At 38.2% G+C, this 19635-nt stretch overlaps 1 protein-coding gene across 2 annotated transcripts; it reads left to right on the forward strand.

Annotated features, from left to right (window-relative positions):
• Positions 1-721: 721 nt before the first annotated feature.
• Positions 722-19073, forward strand: top3b (DNA topoisomerase III beta). 2 transcript variants are annotated; one of them, XM_003225113.4, is made up of 18 exons: positions 722-851; positions 2839-2957; positions 3227-3358; positions 4436-4542; positions 5117-5191; positions 5407-5603; positions 7570-7726; positions 7874-7987; positions 8775-8865; positions 9004-9158; positions 10342-10447; positions 10795-10941; positions 11770-11943; positions 12246-12374; positions 12576-12725; positions 13812-13912; positions 14257-14458; positions 18317-19073. In XM_003225113.4, the coding sequence occupies exons 2-18, from the start codon at positions 2888-2890 to the stop codon at positions 18796-18798; spliced, it is 2589 nt and encodes an 862-aa protein (XP_003225161.1). In that variant the 5' UTR covers positions 722-851; positions 2839-2887; the 3' UTR covers positions 18799-19073. The 2 variants fall into 2 exon arrangements, with proteins under 2 accessions (XP_003225161.1, XP_008115565.1); XM_008117358.3 differs by lacking the exon at positions 722-851 and adding an exon at positions 858-999.
• Positions 19074-19635: the final 562 nt, after the last annotated feature.

Consider the following 19635-nt stretch of genomic DNA (forward strand, 5'->3'; position numbering starts at 1 on the left):
CATTCTGTCCTTCTCTGGAGGCCTTAAACAGAGGCTGGATGGCCATCTGTCAGGGGTGCTTTGATGGTGCTTTTCTAGACTAGACTAGATGACCATGGGGTCTCTTCCAACTCTGATTCTATCTATCCATTCTGTCCTTCTCTGGAGGCCTTAAACAGAGGCTGGATGGCCATCTGTCAGGGGTGCTTTGATGGTGCTTTTCTAGACTAGACTAGATGACCATGGGGTCTCTTCCAACTCTATGATTCTCTCTATCCATTCTGTCCTTCTCTGGAGGCCTTAAACAGAGGCTGGATGGCCATCTGTCAGGGGTGCTTTGATGGCGCTTTTCTAGACTAGACTAGATGACCATGGGGTCTCTTCCAACTCTATGATTCTCTCTATCCATTCTGTCCTTCTCTGGAGGCCTTAAACAGAGGCTGGATGGCCATCTGTCAGGGGTGCTTTGATGGTGCTTTTCTAGACTAGACTAGATGACCATGGGGTCTCTTCCAACTCTATGATTTTCTCTATCCATTCTGTCCTTCTCTGGAGGCCTTAAACAGAGGCTGGATGGCCATCTGTCAGGGGTGCTTTGATGGTGCTTTTCTAGACTAGACCAGATGACCACGTGGTCCCTTCCAACTCTATGAAGAGGCCTGCAAAGGGGCTGAGTCCCTCAGGGAGGACCGCTAGGCCGCGCCATTGTGTGAGCTAGGCCCCGTTCCCATGGCAACGGGCCCACCTGAGGGGGATGCAGGCCTGCGCGCCCCGCCAGAGCATCGTCCGCCTTCGACGCGGAAGGAGGCGGCGCCAGCCTGGGACCCGGTAGCGGAAACCCAGCCTTTTTTTTTGGCTCCTCCTCCGGCCGGGTGAGTTCTTCCTTCTCCCGCCGGGTCGGGGACCCAAAGGGCCCACGGCGTCTTCGGGGTCTAGGCCGCGAAAGGGGTCCCTGCCCTCCTGAGGCCTAGCGCCTCGGGTTGAAGGGAAGGAAAGGAGAGGAGGGCCAGAAGGCAGCAGGTAATGATTGTCTTATTCAGCTTGAGGGGTTGGATGGGGGAAAGGAAACCCTGCAAGAGCTGCAGGAGGACATGGGTTGCTCCTGGCCCAAAACAAGGCCCACTTCCAGACAGGCCCTCTACTCCAGGATCTCATCCCGGGTTTTCAGCTTTAAACTGGATTATATGAGTTCTTATATGAGTTCCCACTGCCAGATAATCTGGGATTAGATCCTGGGATATAGGGTCCATCAGATGAACATCTTACATTCTTATAGATTACTGCAACACACTCTACGTGGGGCTGCCTTTGAAGACTGTTCGGAGGCTCTAAATCAGGGGTCCACAAACTACGGCCCATTGAAGCCATTTATCCAGCCCCCACAGCACAAAGGCAGAAGGGGGTTGGACTAAATGGTCCAAGGGGTCTTTTCCAATCATTATTATTATTATTATTATTATTATTATCATTGAGGCTGGGAGCCCATCTGTCAGGGGTGCTTTGCTTGTGCTTTTCATGCACAAAGGCAGAAGGAGGTTGGACTAAATGGCCCAAGGGATCTTTTCCTATTATTATTATTATTATTATTATTATTATTATCATTGAGGCTGGGAGGCCATATGTCAGGGATGCTTTGCTTGTGTTTTTGGTGCACAAAGGCAGAAGGGTGTTGGGCTAAATGGCCCAAGGGGTCTCTTTCAACCATTATTATTATTATTATTATTATTACAGTAGAGTCTCACTTATTTATTTATTTTGTTTATTTCAAGTATTTATACCCTGCCCTTCTCACCCGAGGGGACTCAGGGCGGCTTACAAGTGGCAATTGATGCCGTTTCACCGTTATACAATGAACTAAAACGTTAAAACAGTCATAAAATACAATATACAAAGTTTAAAACAATGCAAAGTGCTTCTGCCAATCATTCACCAGACCTTATACAAGAGCATTGTATCCAGCAGAACCTTGGATAAGCGAATATCTTGGATAATAAGGAGGGATTAAGGAAAAGCCTATTAAACATCAAATTAGGTTATGATTTTACAAATTAAGCACCAAAGCATCATGTTATACAACAAATTTGACAGAAAAAGTAGTTCAATATGCTGTAATGTTATGCTGTAATTACTGCATTTACAAATTTAGCACCAAAATATCATGATATATTGAAAACATTGACTACAAAAATGCCTTGGATAATCCAGAGTCTTGGATGAGACTCTACTGTATTATCATTGAGGCTGGGAGGCCATCTGTCAGGGGTGCTTTGCTTGTGCTTTTGGTGCACAAAGGCAGAAGGGGGTTGGGCTAAATGGCCCAAGGGGTCTCTTTCAACCATTATTATTATTATTATTATTATTATTATTATTGTATGACACAGCAAACAAGATAGATATGCTAGATTTCGTATCACAAAATCACAAGTCGAACACTTCCCAAATATCTAGGATTGTGTGATGCATTTTCGGATGATGCACGCAGATCCCAGTAGGGTGGCCTTTTGCAATTATTATTATTATTATTATTATTATTATTATTATTATTATTATTATTATTATTATTAACATTGAGGCTGGGAGACCATCTGTCAGGGGTGCTTTGCTTGTGCTTTTGGTGCACAAAGGCAGAAGGGGGTTGGATTAAATGGCCCAAGGGGTCTGTTACATGTACCTGGAAGATAACTTTGGCACTGAGTTTACTTCCAGATGTTGTTGGTCATGAGAACGACAAGAAGATGAAAACACTTGACAACATGTTGCTGATTTTCATGCATTTGTGAAATAAACAGAGGGGGAAGTAAGGACTCTTTCGGTGGCCTTATTTGAATAAGTAATGACCAGGTTTTATTTTCTCCACAGAAATAGGAATTTCGTTTGTGTGTGAAGACCCTTTTTTCTTCTGCCAAAGATGAAGACGGTGCTCATGGTGGCCGAGAAGCCATCTTTGGCTCAGTCGATAGCCAAAATTCTTTCAAGAGGTTGGAATGAATCTATATTTTCCTTCTTTCTTATTCTTTCCTAGTGCCAATTCAACAATATTTTCTTTATCAGTTTGGTCTATATGTGTATAGAGTGGTTTGACTGTTACCACTTTGAGAAAAACAGGGTATTAATAATAATAATAATAATAATAATAATCGTCATCATTGTCATCATTAATTGCTCTTCTAGGAGAAGAGTGAATCTTCACTTTTAAAAAATTGTGCGTGGTGTTTCTCATTATTTCTCGCATATCTTTTCCTTGTAGGAAACATGTCGTCTCGCAAAGGACTAAATGGAGCGTGCTCCGTTCATGAATACACTGGATCATTCATAGGACAAAGTTCCCACTTCAAGATGACATCTGTGTGTGGCCATGTGATGACATTGGATTTTATAGGTACCATGTATTTCTGTGTTGCGGTTTCTGTGTAAAGCCACAAAGGGAAGAACTGAAGCTTGTAACAACCTTGCATATTGCAATCTAGACTAGTAGCCCTAGCTTACAGTGCATATCCAATTCTGCAGTTTAGTTTATTAAAAGCCATATGTGGATGAAAAGGACGAAGCAGTTACTTGAGGATTACATGTAATTGTTTGCCTCCAAACCAGACTTGGAAATTACAATTTGAACTGGGATTCTGATTCTGGTTTGTGATAAACTGCTATCTGATCAGTTCAGTTGTCACAGTAAACCTTTGTTATTAATTGGGAAGAATAGGAGGAAATAAAAGTAGAGGAAAGTGCACATGATCTGGAGGCATGGCCCTGACCATTCATTTGTGAATTTTAATCTGTATTTTATCAGTAATTTTATCTGCATTATACCTGTGTATATTTGCTATATGTATTTTAATTGTGTTCTGTTTTATCATGTTGTACCTGCCTTGTGCCACAAGGAGAGGCAGGTAATAAATTATCATGAATATAATTATTATTATTCCAAGTTCTGCTATCATATTTCAAATGTTTGTAATACTATTAATATTTAATTATATTTTATTATTTGTGTATTTTTAAGTTTTAAATTGTATTGCATTTGTAAGCCACTTTGAGTCTTTTTTTTGTAGAGAGAGAGAGAGAGTGGGGTTTTAATAATAATAATAATAATAATCATCATCATCATAATGAACCAGTTCTGATAGAGCCTTAGGCAGAAGGGCCACTATTTATTCAGATGTTTCAATAAAAGTAACAATACCAATATTTGCGTTGCTTTGAGTTTTCCGGACTGTAATGTTCCAGAAGCATTCTCTCCTGATGTTTCGGCCAGATCTGTGGCAGGAATCCTCAGAGGTTGGGAACTATCTCACAACCTTTGAGGATGCTTGCCATAGATGTGGGAGAAACATCAGGAGAGAATGCTTCTGGAACATGGCCATACAGCCCGGAAAACTCACAGCAACCCTGTGATTCCGGCCGTGAAAGGCTTCAACAACATAGAGACCAATATTTATTTCTATTGCCTTTTTTAAAGGAAAATACAACAACTGGGATAAAGTGGATCCAGCTGAACTTTTTAGTAAAGCTCCTACCGAAAAGAAAGAAGCAAACCCCAAACTGAATATGGTGAAATTCTTACAGGTATTTGATCTGTCTATTTTAAGGCTGACCCCTTTAACCTTGCCCTATATAGAATGTTAGGCCATAAAAGAGCCTGTTAAACTAACTGTTGTGATGGCTGCATGGGAAGAGATACAGTAGAGTCTCACTTATCCAACGTTCTGGATTATCCAACGCATTTCTGTAGTCAATGTTTTCAATATATCGTGATATTTTGGTGCTAAATTCGTAAATACAGTAATTACTACATAGCATTAATGTGTAATGAACTACTTTTTCTGTCAAATTTCTTGTATAACATGATGTTTTGGTGCTTAATTTGTAAAATCATAACCTATTTTGATGTTTAATAGGCTTTTTCTTAATCTCTCCTTATTATCCAACATATTTGCTTATCCAACGTTCTGCCGGCTCGTTTATGTTGGATAAGTGAGACTCTACTGTACTATATAAAGTACTGTATATTGAATAAATATGAGGGGCTCAATAAGTATTCCTTGCCACTAATCTGAAATTTGATCTGCAAAGACTAAAAGAGACACTTAGCCTACCTGCTTTATAGTCACCGGAATGTGTGTCTTGATTTAATTTTTAGGTAGAAGGAAGAGGCTGTGATTATGTTGTTCTGTGGCTGGATTGCGATAAGGAAGGAGAAAACATCTGCTTTGAGGTATGTTTCCAATGAATATATTTACTTATTAACTGGGGGAATCTTTTGTTGGGAGGTATTAGCTGGCCCTGATTGTTTCCCGTCTGGAATTCCCCTGTTTTCTGAATAAATAAATGCCTGAAAGGTTCACAAGTATAATCTTGAGACTTCCATGGCGCTAGTGGGGAAGATGTTTGCAGTTAGTGTGACTCATCTTTCACATTTACTCTTTGTAGGTCCTGGATGCGATCGTCCCCATCATGAATAAACCACGTGGCAGCGAAAGGGTGGTGTATAGAGCCAAATTCAGCTCTATTACTGACACAGACATTTGCAATGCCATGAATCACTTAGGAGAGCCCAACCACAATGAAGCCCTGTCGGTGGACGCCCGTCAGGAGCTGGATCTGAGAATTGGCTGTGCGTTTACAAGGTATTTCACGGGGAAAAGAGGTCTCCACTGAAGCTTTATTGCCAATCCTTGTCTTTACAACAAGCCAGATTTTTCATAATCCAATTATACTATGTTACAAAATCTGAAAAATGTTCTGTTCCTGGTTTTAAAGTGTTATTTCCTGTTTAATTGTAAGTAGTTATACTCTAAAAACATTATTTTTGTGGCTGCCACAAACTATGTTGAATTGGTTGAGACTCTTTGAGATGTTAATTGAAAAACTATAACAAAATATTCTGTAGGATGTCCTGCACAAAGTTTTTGTAGTTTAATAAGCTTTTCCCATGTTTTTATGATAGAACCAATTAGGAAGTGACATTTATATCTCCAGGACAAAAATGGTGTTTCATAGTGTTATCACAGGGACAGAAAGTGAGGTGACATCTTCTGAACAGGGACATAGCAAAACAAACCTCACAGGGGTGTTAACCCTTCCCTATGTTAACAAAAGCTTAAAAAGATATTTTTTTTGGCTGTAGTTACACTTAAAATGTACCTGTTTTAACTTACCGTATATACTCGAGTATAAGCCGACCCGAATATAAGCCAAGGCACCTAATTTTACCATAAAAAACTGGGAAAACATTGACTCAAGTATAAGCCGAGGGTGGGAAATTTCAGAAATAAAAATAGATACGAATAAAATTATATTAATTGAGGCATCAGTAGGATAAATCTTTTTGAATATTTACATCAAACTGTAATTTAAGATAAAACTGTCCAACTCTGATTAAATCATTATTCTCCTTTTCAATGTAAATGTGCTTATGTACCTAAGAGTAAAATAATAAATGTAATAATACCAATACAGTAAAATAATAAATGTAACAATCATATCAGAGTGAAATAATAAATGTATTAATAATAATAAAAATAGAGTAGAATAGATGTAATAGTAACAATAATAGAGTAAAATAATAAATATTACTAATAATACATAAAGTAAAATAATAAATGTAAATATACCAATAATAATAGAGAGAAAAATGAATGTACCATATATACTCGAATATAAGCCGACCCGGGTATAAGCCAGCTAGGACCCTCACCCGAGTATAAGCTGAGAGGGGCTTTTTCAGTCCTAAAAAAGGGCTGAAAAACTCGGCTTATACTCGAGTATATACAATATATAAAAATTTGATTTCAGAACAAACCTACAGAACCTATTTTGTGTGCAACTTGGTGACTGCCTGTGTTTTAATATACAGTAGAGTCTTGCTTATTCAAAGTTCTGTATTATCCAACGCAGTTTGCTTTTTAGTAGTCAGTGTTTTTGTAGTCAATTTTCCATATATTGTGAAGTTTTGGTGATGAATTCCTAAATATAGTAATTACTACATAGTAATTACTGTGTATTGAACTGCTTTTTCTGTTCATTTGTTGTAAAACATGATGTTTTGGTGCTTAATTTGTAAAATCATAACGTAATTTGATGTTTAGTAGGCTTTTCCTTAATCCCTCCTTAGTATCCAACATTTTTGCTTATCCAATATTCTGCCAGCCTGTTTATGTTGGATAAGTGAGAGTCTACTGTATGTGTTTTGTTATCATGTGTTTTAATGTAGGGATTTTATATATATTATGGCCATGTTACAAGAATGTTTTTAATGGTTCTGTATCCTGCCTCGAACTGTGAGAGAGGTCAATAATAATAATAATAATAATAATAATAATAATAATAATAATTGGTACAATTACATTTATTATTTTAATTTATGTATTATTAGTAATACATTTATTATTTTACTCTATTATTATTATTATTGTTTTTATAAATCCTGTGTATAAAATTTACATGTAATGTTTGAGTGCACGCCACATGGTCATGATCTAGCAATTGAGCATCCTCCAAACCCATGCTGGCATTATTCCATATGTAGGAATCGTTTGTTACGTTGGATACTAACACTGAACATTGGTTTGATTTATGTATTCACTCCAAAAGGTTTCAAACCAAATACTTCCAGGGGAAGTATGGCAATCTCGACAGCTCGTTGATCTCCTTTGGACCCTGTCAAACGCCAACCCTGGGGTTTTGTGTGGAGCGGCATGATAAAATCCAGTCTTTCAAGCCCGAAATGTATTGGGTATTGCAAGCCAAGGTGAGCTCTATCTGTCAGCATCCAATTTGGGACTAATGTTATACTGGTTAGAACTATTACAGTGTCTTTTGACACTAAAAATTAGGGATTTGCTTGAAAAGAATGTAAAATACTTTAGTTTTTTTCAGTATATTTTCCTCCTGACAGGTTAGTCATGAAAAAGACAGCTGTCTGACTCTGGATTGGGACCGAGTGAGAATCTTTGACCGGGAGATTGCTCAACTGTTCCTAAACATAACAAAGGCAGTAAAGGATGCAAAGGTGAGACTATAAAAGGGTGTTATTTGGAGGGAATGTCGAGTTTCAAAATTCTTCAGTGCTTGGTGTGTGTGTGCGTGTATATAAATATATATATATATACAATATAATTTACAATAATATATAATAATTATAACATATTGTATATACATATAATATTCAAAATATTATATTGTAATACAATATAATACTAATAATACAATATAATAATATTAATTATATATTATATTTTACATGTAATATTACTAATAATATTACAATATATTGATACAGTACAATATAGTAATGTATTACCAGTATTGTACTATGATAATAATATTGTATGTAAATTTAATTTGTAAGCCGCTCTGAGTCCCCTTCGGGGTGAGAAGGGCAGCATATAAATATAGCAAATAAATAAATAAATTGGTTTAGTTAATATCCCACACTTTGTGGTTAATTTTAATCACGTCATAAATGTTTGGTATTTTTAAGTGCTCAAACAACAATATACAATACAAACATACATACACACACACAGGCTTCCTTGTTTTTCAAGCACTCCTTCAGTGCAAAATTAGGGAGAAAGAAATTATGATTACCATTATTGTTGTTGTTAATAATAATAATACTTGAAATAATAATATTTTAAATTATTATTCTTATAATTATTATCCTGCCTTTGATCTTTAATTTCAAAATGTTATGAGTACATGAAAATATAAATTTGGGGGGAAAGAGATGCTGTAGCTTTTAGGACTTTTCTAAATGATTGTCAGACCTTATTAAATAATGCCTTTTTATTTTGTAGGTCGAATCTGTGAGCAGAAAGGAGAAGTCCAAGCAAAGGCCTCTGGCTTTGAATACGGTTGAGATGTTAAGAGTCGCTAGTGCTGCTTTGGGTGAGTTTATACTGTCTGAAAATGTATATTTGAGGTGGATTTTTTTTTGTAAATCAAGTGCAAACATGCACATGTTCAATGCTACCCTGTTGTCCTAACGGAACCGATGGTATAGTTAACCATTTTGTTTCTTTCTAGGAATGGGACCCCAGCATGCTATGCAAATAGCCGAACGGCTTTACACTCAAGGCTATATTAGTTATCCTCGAACGGAAACAACTCATTACCCGGAAAACTTCGACTTGAAGGGCTCTTTGCGGCAGCAGGCTAATAATCCTTACTGGGCTGAAACCGTGAGTATATGAAACAAATCTGTATTTTTTATGCGTAGTCTTTTCTGTCTAGAATAGTAACCAGTACACTGAATTTGGCACTTTGGTTGCGAAGTTCTTTGCAAGTGCTGAGAAATGCTTCAGTCTTGGTGTAGCAGCTTTTCAGTCCTTTTGGTTTCAACGAGACCATTTTAAATCTCCCATTAAAATTAATAGGATAGGGGTTTTTATTTTATTTTATTCAAGGTAACACATAGCATGAGTACCAAATCCGTATTCTTGCTTTTGAATACAGAGAGTAGAACTCCCCTGAAATGTATTGTTTCATCCCAGAATCTTTGTGCTTTCAGGCCACATCTTAGCCCTATGGGGCTCCAATCCCCTATTTCTCTGCACTGAATTTAGGGATTCCATATTTATTCTGTGAGGTTTTAGTGGACAATAATACCATCTATATATAAGTATTTTCTCTCAATTGTGCTGAAAATAATTTATACCCCTGGGTTTTCCAGATTGCATCCTGCTGTAGAATATAATATTTAATCGCATCTAGTCACACTTTTTATTTCTTTTTTATAATTAAAAAGGAAGGTGTGACTCTTACGCGATGAAAAAACCTGCTTTTGATTTTCTGGTTTCTGTGTTTTGAAAATAAAAATTAATTGCCTTACGTCTGAAACAGGAAGAGGAGGGAGGATCCAGCCTCAAACAAACAGCTCCATTTCTGTTTCCTTGTTTGTTTGTTTGTTTGTTTTTAAACTGTTTTGGCTCAGAGGAAGGAGGAGAAAAGATTCCCCTCCGCCCCTTCCTTCTTTTTCAAAGGCAACGCAGTTTACAAAATCTGAAATGGAGCTCTTTGAAGGAAGAAGGGAATGTCTGAGTTCCAGAAAAGTCAATTTTTGTTTTTGTAAACTGCCTTGCCTTCGAAGGAGGAGGGAGGAGAGAAGAGTTGAGCTCCAGAGACCTCCTTTTCATGGTTTTTAAACTGCCTTGCCTTCAGAGAAAGAAAGGGTATGACTATTATCCCAAACGGCTCTGCGACTATTATGCGAGGAACACAAAGATATCAATTTGCCACTAAAAAGGGGGAGTATGACTATTACATGGTGGCGACTATTATGCGATGAAATATGATAGTAGGTTGTATAATTCAGTTGAATCTACCCCTTGTGGTTTGCCCTCTCATGTGTTGTTTCTTTCCAAGGTAAAAGCGTTATTGGCTGAAGGTATTAACAAGCCAAGAAAAGGCCATGACGCCGGGGACCACCCTCCAATTACACCAATGAGAGCTGCCTCAGAAGCAGAATTAGGTAACTAAGAATGGAAAATTCTGAACTCATGCACATTGGTGGCCATTTCATCCTGTATGTAGCCACAGTAAGTTGGCGGGGAAGGACAAAATGCTCCAACCGATTCAAAAAATTGCATTGGATAGACTGCATCAGCTGTAGTTTCCTGGTTTCTAGGGGCGACTCGTAGATGGCGTATGTGTTATGTATTTCAAAAACTGGAGGTGATAGGAATAAACGAGTGCCGTTTTTGGAACCACCAGAACAAATAGACCCAGAAACAGAGCTAATCCTAACAAATGTGGAGGGTCCACTATACATTTTTTAAAAAGTGGGACACAGGCTGAGTCTTGTGGGCTTCTTTCTAGGTGGTGACGGATGGAGACTATTTGAATATATCACAAGGCATTTCATTGCTACCGTCAGTGCGGACTGCAAATACCTCCAGACGACTATTACTTGCAGCGTTGGAACGGAGCGTTTCACTTGCATAGGAAAGACAGTTATTTTGCCAGGTGAGGAAGAACCCACATTATATTTCTCTCCGTTTCTTTTCAACTGAGAGAGATGTCTAATTCCTGAAGTGTTCTGTGTATAGTGATTTTGTTTTTGTTACTGCCATCAATTGAATGCTGCCTGTTACTTCATATGGGTTTAACTTTGTTTTGTTTTAACCTTTACTGTAAGCTTCAATCTCATATTGGGAGAAATGTGGAATACATAATTAAATTACATTACTAGATTACTAGATTAAATTACATTTTTTATTATCCTGCATTACGTTTGACATGGTCTGTTCTAAGGTCTACGTACAAGGCTCTTGGAAGAATGGAATTGAGTAGCTATATATTTTAAGCTTGTGTAATGTGTTTTTTATTAATTACTGTTAATCATTTGAGATGTGTTGTTGATTTTTATTGATTGTATTTGGGCATTGAGTTTTGCCAGTTGTTGTAAGCCACCTTGAGTCCCCTCGGGTGAGAAAGGCGGGATAAAAATGTTGTAAGTAAATAAATAAATAAATAAATTCTGCTACTTAATAGAGCTTAATACTGGTGTTAAAATGATAGAGAAAAGGCACAGGAGTGTTTCTGATTCTAATATGCCCACAGAAGGGAAAATAATATATATTTCTCTGAGGTAATTTATACAATTCTGCCTGTGTTGTAAAGATCAGGATTCTTTGTAGTATTTTAATGCTTTTTTACAAGTGTTTATTGCCCCTTGCATCTCGTTGGGATTGCAAATCGCCTTAACTAGTGGTCTCTGAAACCAGATCCCATGGCCCAACATATATAGTTTCAGAAAGTGGAAACTCTAATTTTTTGTAAACCTTACTATAGGTTTTACGGAGATAATGCCCTGGCAGAGCATCCCCCCAGAAGAAAGCCTTCCTAGTTGTGAGCGCGGCGATGTCTTCCCTGTCAGCGAAATAAAACTCTTGGAGAAACAAACCAACCCTCCTGATTATTTGACCGAAGCCGAACTCATCACCCTGATGGAAAAACATGGCATTGGTAGGTAGCATATTGAACCTTTATGCAGCTCTAGAAAAAAGTAACTTTCATCTAGTTACATTCTACTGATGAGGTTGAGAGAAAAAGGATTAATGAATGCAAAGCTATCAGTAGAGTGACTAAAAGACTGAAGCTGCAGCTCTATACAGATTTACCTGGGAATAATCTCTACATAAGAAATAAGAAATAATAATAATAATAATAATAATAATAATAATAATAATGATGCTGATTTACATTTTAAATGTTTTTTCCTTTTTGAAATTACCTCAGCAACAACTGTTGATTTTTATTGTTGTTAGGAACAGACGCCAGCATTCCAGTCCATATAAACAACATCTGCCAGCGCAACTACGTCACGGTGGAAAACGGCCGCAGGCTGAAGCCGACAAACCTGGGCATCGTTCTGGTCCATGGCTATTATAAAATAGGTAACTTTCTATGTTGTTTTTGAACAGCTTTAAAGAGGAAAAGAATGAAAATGTTGTGTGATAAACTTTTTAAGTATGGCATCCGTGGTGGACACCATTTGTGAGACTGACTTGCGGTTGAACATGTGCCAAGATATTATTATTATTATTATTTGTATCCTGATTTTTCTCTTTCTCTAATTTTTCATGTCCCCCTCTTAGATGCCGAGCTTGTGCTTCCTACGATCCGCAGCGCAGTCGAGAAACAGCTGAATCTGATTGCTCAGGGAAAAGCCAATTATCACCAGGTCCTGGAGCACACCTTGGACATCTTCAAAAGAAAGTTCCACTACTTTGTTGACTCAATCGCTGGTGAGGATTTTTGTTCACTCTGAAAACTGCCTAGCCCTAGCTTTTCATTACTCTTGATTTTATCTGCTTGGGTTTAAATGTATTGTCCATTACTTTATTTTGTGTATCGTTGAAATGTTTTAAGTTTTGTCAAATATGTTGTGTCGTTGTTTCGGGCTTGTCCCTGTTGTGAGCCTCCCTGAGTCCCTTCCGGGAGATGGGGCGGGATATTAAAAAAAAGTTTGTTTATTCATTTATTTATATAAATAAATCATTTTGAACACACTGATTTGCAATATTCTTTTTGGGTAAGGCACCTGGATTCAAAGCCTGGCTGATTCCTGCTTGAGGGAATCTTTTGTTGGGAGGTGTTAGCTCACCCTGATTGCAGATTCAGCCAGGCTTTGAAGCTGCAAGGCCATTCAATGCTAATCAAGGTGTCCAACTGCAACATTCCCACTTGCCTCAAACAGACGAGAGTCCTTTCTCCCACCCTGGACATTATTTCACAGATATATAAACCCCACTTCCCTAATTTCCAACAGACCTCACAACCTCTGAGGATGCCTGCCATAGATGTGGGCGAAATGTCAGGAGATAATGCTTCTGGAACATGGCCAGACAGCCTGGAAAATTCACAGCAACCCAATCTTCATTTTATGTATAAACTTTTGGGACCCTATGAAAGACACTCCTCTGTATATATATTTTATTATTATTATTATTATTATTTATTTATTTCTCTTTATGCAGAGATTGTGACTTAATGCCCATTTAATGTGCATCTTCCCCAGGTTTTGACATAGACGTTCTCAGCACACATGCACAACATCCATGTATGTACATTGACTACATTGGGGGAGAAATTGACTGCGGTGCAAATTGTATTTCAGAGTAAATTCCATAGTCTTCAGTGTAGCTTAATAATATGATGATAATATCATGGTATATATTATGAGAAATATTGCTCATCAGCAGAATCCTGATCTTGTCACTTTGAATGTATTGTATTATAGAAGGAAATTTATCTGTTCAGTTTTCCTTCTGACTCTTGCCAAGAAGTGATGCTCTTTAAACTTTATTTGTTGTGGGTTTTCCTTTTCGTAGGCATGGATGAATTGATGGAAGTGTCTTTCTCGCCCCTCGCTGCCACTGGCAAACCTCTCTCCCGTTGCGGGAAATGCCATCGCTTCATGAAATACATCCAGGTGAGGAAAATTCAAAATTTAAATCGATTCAAAAGAAACAGATTCGTAGATGTTTCCCCCACAATCGCATGTCGGGCATAATTTCCATAAAGGAAAACACATTTCTAAAGTAAAGCAGCAACAACAGTGGTAGCAGTAGTTCAGCAGATCAAAAGGAGACCCTGGTGACCCTGATTGTTTCATGTCTGGAATTGCTAACACCTCCCAACAAAGGATTCCCCCAGGCAGGAATCAGCCGGGCCTTGAAGCTGCAAGGGACACTCAGTTGAGTTGCCTATCGTTGTTCAAGGACTTCAGAAGGTGGAATTTGACACCAATGTTGTATTTTTCCTCCCCCTTTGTAGGCCAAGCCAAGCCGCTTGCACTGTTCCCACTGTGATGAGACCTACAGCCTTCCTCAGAACGGGACCATCAAGCTCTACAAGGAGTTGCGGTGCCCTCTAGATGATTTTGAGCTGGTGCTTTGGTCTTCGGGATCGAGAGGGAAGAGTTACCCGCTGTGCCCGTACTGCTATAACCACCCCCCTTTCAGGGACATGAAGAAAGGTTAGACTTCATAAGTAAAATCCATCCATCCATACACACAGTTGGCTCCACATTTCTGGGCTTGACTTTTGCAGATTTGATTAAAATATTATCTTTCGGAATCTCAAGGTCCTCCGGTGCAATTGACCTTCTCGAGTCAAGCTGTAAGTCTTAGAGATCCCTTGTAAGAACATCTCTCTAGGAATCTAGTTCTTCCAGTGCGCAGAAAGTTGATCACAGAGTCATGATGAAAGACCTAGAAATTCCTAGAGAGCAGGTCTTTTTTTTCACTAGCTGCTTTGAGTCTCCTTTGGGAGAGACAAGGCAGCATATAAATAATAATATATTACCTAATATAAATATAATATATTATTATAGTATAATATAATATTAATATAATCATGATGTAAATATTAAATATTACTAATAATTTTTTCACTTCCGGCAGACCTGTCAGTCAATGTTGACTTGTAAATTTCAATCTGCAGGGTGAATTTTAATTTGTATTTTATCTGTGTATATTTGTTAGAGTCTCACTTATCCAACATTCGCTTATCCAACATTCTGGATTATCCAACACAGTCTGCCTCCCACCTGGATCCACTACTGTTTCTCATTTTTATGCAATTCTATCTTTATTTGTAGCCAATTTGTTAGTAGCCAATGTTTTTGTAGTCAATATTTTCAATACATTTTGATGTTTTGGTGCTAAATTCGTAAACACAGTAATTACTACATAATGTTACCATATATTGAACTACTTTTTCTTTCAAATTTGTTGTATAACATGTTTTGGTGCTTAATTTGTAAAATCATAATGTAATTTGATGTCTAATAGGCTTTTCCTTAATCCCTCCCTATTATCCAACATTTTCGCTTACCCAACGTTCTGCCGGCCCGTTTATGTTGGATAAATGAGACTCTATATGTATTTTAATAGCGTTTTACTTTGTCTCGCTGTTTTAACTACATTGTACCCTACCTTGAGTCACAAGGAGAGGCAATAATAAATACATTAATAATAATAATAATAATAATAATAATAATAATAATAATAATAATAATAATAATAATAATAATAATAATAATAGGGTTGCTGTGAGTTTTCCGGACTGTATGGTGCTTGCCATAGATGTGGGCGAAACGTCAGGAGTGGATGCTTCTGGAACATAGCCAGGCAGCCCGGAAAATTCACAGCAACCCAGTGATTCTGATCATAAAAGCCTTCGACAACACAATAATAATAATACTTTTGTGGAGTCCTGTGCCCCTAACGCCAGCAGTTGTGGAGGGCTAACTGTATAAGTTCCTTTCTGACACACATTTTCTACATATTTTAAATACTAAAGAGCTATAGTTGTCATTCAGGGTGCATTTGAAACTTGCTTTGAGTATTAGGATTACTACTGATAACATGATTTTCCTGTACAGTATATTGTATAGTTTGCATTTATGTGCAGACAGAAGCCAATGAATCCTCCACACTTCTGAATGCCAATGAGCAGGTCGTTTCTGTCAGTACAAGTTTCATTTAAAGGGATCCATTGGAATTGTGGGAATATAATGTACGGGGAAAATAATAAAATTGATGGAGCCTTTGCAATAGTGAAATCTGGAAATCTCTCTGAGCTGTTGATAAATGAAAGCTCAGTTGCATCCAGCTGTCTATAAAGCAGCATCTGTGTTCCCTTGACTTGGCAGAAGGAGCCACTGTTGTTCTGTTTTTCTCTGTTGGAAGAATCAACAATCGCTCCCAATTGTTCCTGGATCCATACGTTCCTTTTAAAGGAATCCACTTGGCTGTAGGTGAACCTCAAAGTATATTCTCCAACGCAGCAGTAAAATCTGAAAATATCATCCGGGAAACGTGTCCTTTTAAAGAGGAAAGACGGAAATGCTCAGATTGATGCCTTAGAGGTTATATACTTTTGTTTGCAGTCTGTTTACAGCCAAGTTGATTTTTCAAAGCAGAGTGTATGACATTGGGAACAATCAGGACTTGATTCAGAATTTTATTTCGATAGTGAGCCTCTCCATGAAGCTTCCAGTGGCTTATCTATAGGATAAAATTAAATATTTGTGTCATGGGTGTGAGTTAAAATGCAGGTAAAATGCAATCAAAATAAATAAATAATAAAAACATTATTTTTAGTGTTTTAATATTTTTAATATTTGTATGTCATGGATTTTAAAATGTATATGCTGTATATACTCGAGTATAAGCCGACCTGAATATAAGCCGAGGCACCTAATTTTACCACAAAAAACTGGGAAAACTTATTGACTCGAGTATAAGACGAAGGTGGGAAATGCAGCAGCTATGGGTCAAATTCAAAAATAAAAATAGATATTAATAAAATTGCATTATTTGAGGCATCATTAGGTTAAATGTTTTTGAATATTTATATAAAACTATAATTTAAGATAATAATAAGACTAATAAGATAAGACTGTTCAACTCTGAATACGTATATACTCAAGTATAAGCCGACCTGAATAGAAGCCGGCCAGGACCCTCAGTCGAGTATAAGCTGAGAGGAGCTTTTTCAGCCCTAAAAAAGGGCTGAAAAACTAGGCTTATACTCGAGTGTATACAGTATTTTATTATTTATTTATTACAATACTTATATCCCGCCCTTCTCACCCATAGGGGACTCAGGGCGGCTTACAATAAAACACAATATAAAATATTATAAATAATTCCATCAGTTGAAATTAAATACATTAAACATTGATTTAAAAAATGCATATAAATACACAGTTGGCGCCTTTTGAGTCTGATAACTGTTCTGTCATTGAGTTCTCGGATGGTGATACAGTAGAGTCTCACTTATCCAACGTTCTGGATTATCCAATGCATTTTTGTAGTCAATGTTTTCAATACATCGTGATATTTTGGTGATAAATTCGTAAATACAGTAAGTACTACATAGCATTACTGTGTACTGAACTACTTTTTCTGTCAAATTTGTTGTATAACATGATTTTTGATGCTTAATTTGTAAAATCATAACCTAATTTGATGTTTAATAGGCTTTTCCTTAATCCCTCCTTATTATCCAAGATATTCGCTTATCCAAGCTTCTGCTGGCCCGTTTATGTTGGATAAGTGGGACTCTACTGTAGTTGATGCTGCTGTTATTAATCAAAGGCCTGGTCCCACAGCCAGGTCTTAACTTTCCTACAGAAGGAATAATAATAATAATAATAATAATAATAATACTTTATTTATACCCCGCCACCATCTCCCCGTGGGGACTCGGAGCGGCTCACAATGTTACAAAAGTAACAAGTAACAGCTTCAAACTACAGGAAAGGAGATTCCACTTGAACATCAGGAAGAACTTCCTCACTGTGAGAAGGGCTGTTCGACAGTGGAACTCTCTCCCCCGGACTGTGGTGGAGGCTCCTTCCTTGGAGGCTTTTAAGCAGAGGCTGGATGGCCATCTGTCGGGGGTGCTTTGAATGCAATTTCCTGCTTCTTAGCAGGGGGTTGGACTGGATGGCCCATGAGGTCTCTTCCAACTCTACTATTCTATGATTCTATGGTTCTAGCGCAAATACTTTAATAATATACACAGTTTAAAACACAAGAAGATGATAAAACAGAAGTTAAAACAAAAGTTTATACAACAGAAATAATATAAAACAACCACCAATGCAATTCAGTCAACAAGCCTTGCATCTACATTCAAACCCCATTGTCCTGACTAAACAGAATAAGCTGCAGCCTTCCAGATGTTCTTGTATCCCAACTCCCATCAATTCTAGTTATGATGTCTGATGAGGAATACATGAAACGACATGGCGGATCTAATCGCTGTGGTCACGACGATGCTGCTTCCCATTTGACCAACCCTATTTCTCTTATTTCTCCAGGAATGGGCTGCAACGAGTGCACCCACCCCACGTGCCAGCACTCGCTCAACATGCTGGGCATCGGGCAGTGCGTGGAGTGCGAGAACGGGGTGTTGGTGCTGGATCCCATCTCAGGCCCCAAGTGGAAGATGGCCTGCAACAAATGCAACGTGGTGGTCCACTTCTTTGAGAACGCCCACAAGGTCCGGGTGTCGGCCGAGACCTGCGAGGGGTGTGACGCAGCCCTGGTGGATGTGGATTTCAATAAGGCCAAGTCTCCTCTTCCCGGCGGCGAGACCCAGCACTCGGGCTGCGTCTTCTGCGACCCCGTTTTCCAGGACCTGGTGGAACTGAAGCATGCCGCCATGAAGCACCCCATGCACCGTGGGGGACAGGGCAAGAGGCAGGGGCGGGGGCGGGGAAAGGGACGGCGGCCGGGGGGCAGGCCCAACCCCAGGAAACCCAAAGACAAAATGGCCGCCCTGGCGGCGTACTTTGTGTAAGGACCCCCCTCCCCGTAGACATTATTAAATAACTATCAAAGAACTAAATTCCATCTAACATCTATTTCTGTGAATCCTGCCAGTCTTTGTGCAATCAAAGCGAAGAAGAGTCCAAGGACTGGACTTTTCATTTTGGGGGGTAAAAAGTTGACTTAGGGTGCATCTACAGCAGTGGTTCTCGACCTGTGGTTCGTGGACCACCAGTGGTCTGCAAGAACTAAAATATGGTCCGCGGACTCACCATTACTACTACAGATAAAAACAGCCCAACCATTTTTTTCTTCTTGGTGTCTTTGTTTTTAGGCCTGTTCCTGGGGTTATTTGGGGTGCTGATTCAGAAAATTTATTTACCTTTACTTCTTCTCACCCCGAAGGGGACTCAGAGCGGCTTACAAATCAAATGAACATACAATATATTATTAGCATAGCACAATATAAGCATTAAATTACTATATTGTACTATATCATTATATGGTAATATTATTAGTAACATTACATTTAGTATATAATATATAATTAATATTATTATATTGTATTATTAGTAGTATAATATTGTATTACATTATAATATTATCAATATTATATGTATATACAATATATTATATATAAATTATTTATGGATGGAGCAAGCATGCTCCCCTGAGGCAGGTCGTTCTTCTGTCTTCGTCATCTGCTTCTCTGACCCTGGAATTCAACCCAAAAGCTCCTGTTTTGTAGCAATTTCCTATGGAGTGGGTGAGGTGGTAATTCTTTGGGATATTACAATTTTTTCATAGAAGAAGGCGATGATTTACAGTATCGTAAGTTGAGCCTCCGGTGGCTCAGTGTGTTAAAGTG

This window comes from Anolis carolinensis, chromosome X, assembly GCF_035594765.1.
Source record: "Anolis carolinensis isolate JA03-04 chromosome X, rAnoCar3.1.pri, whole genome shotgun sequence".
In the NCBI taxonomy this organism is placed as follows: Eukaryota; Metazoa; Chordata; class Lepidosauria; order Squamata; family Dactyloidae; genus Anolis; species Anolis carolinensis.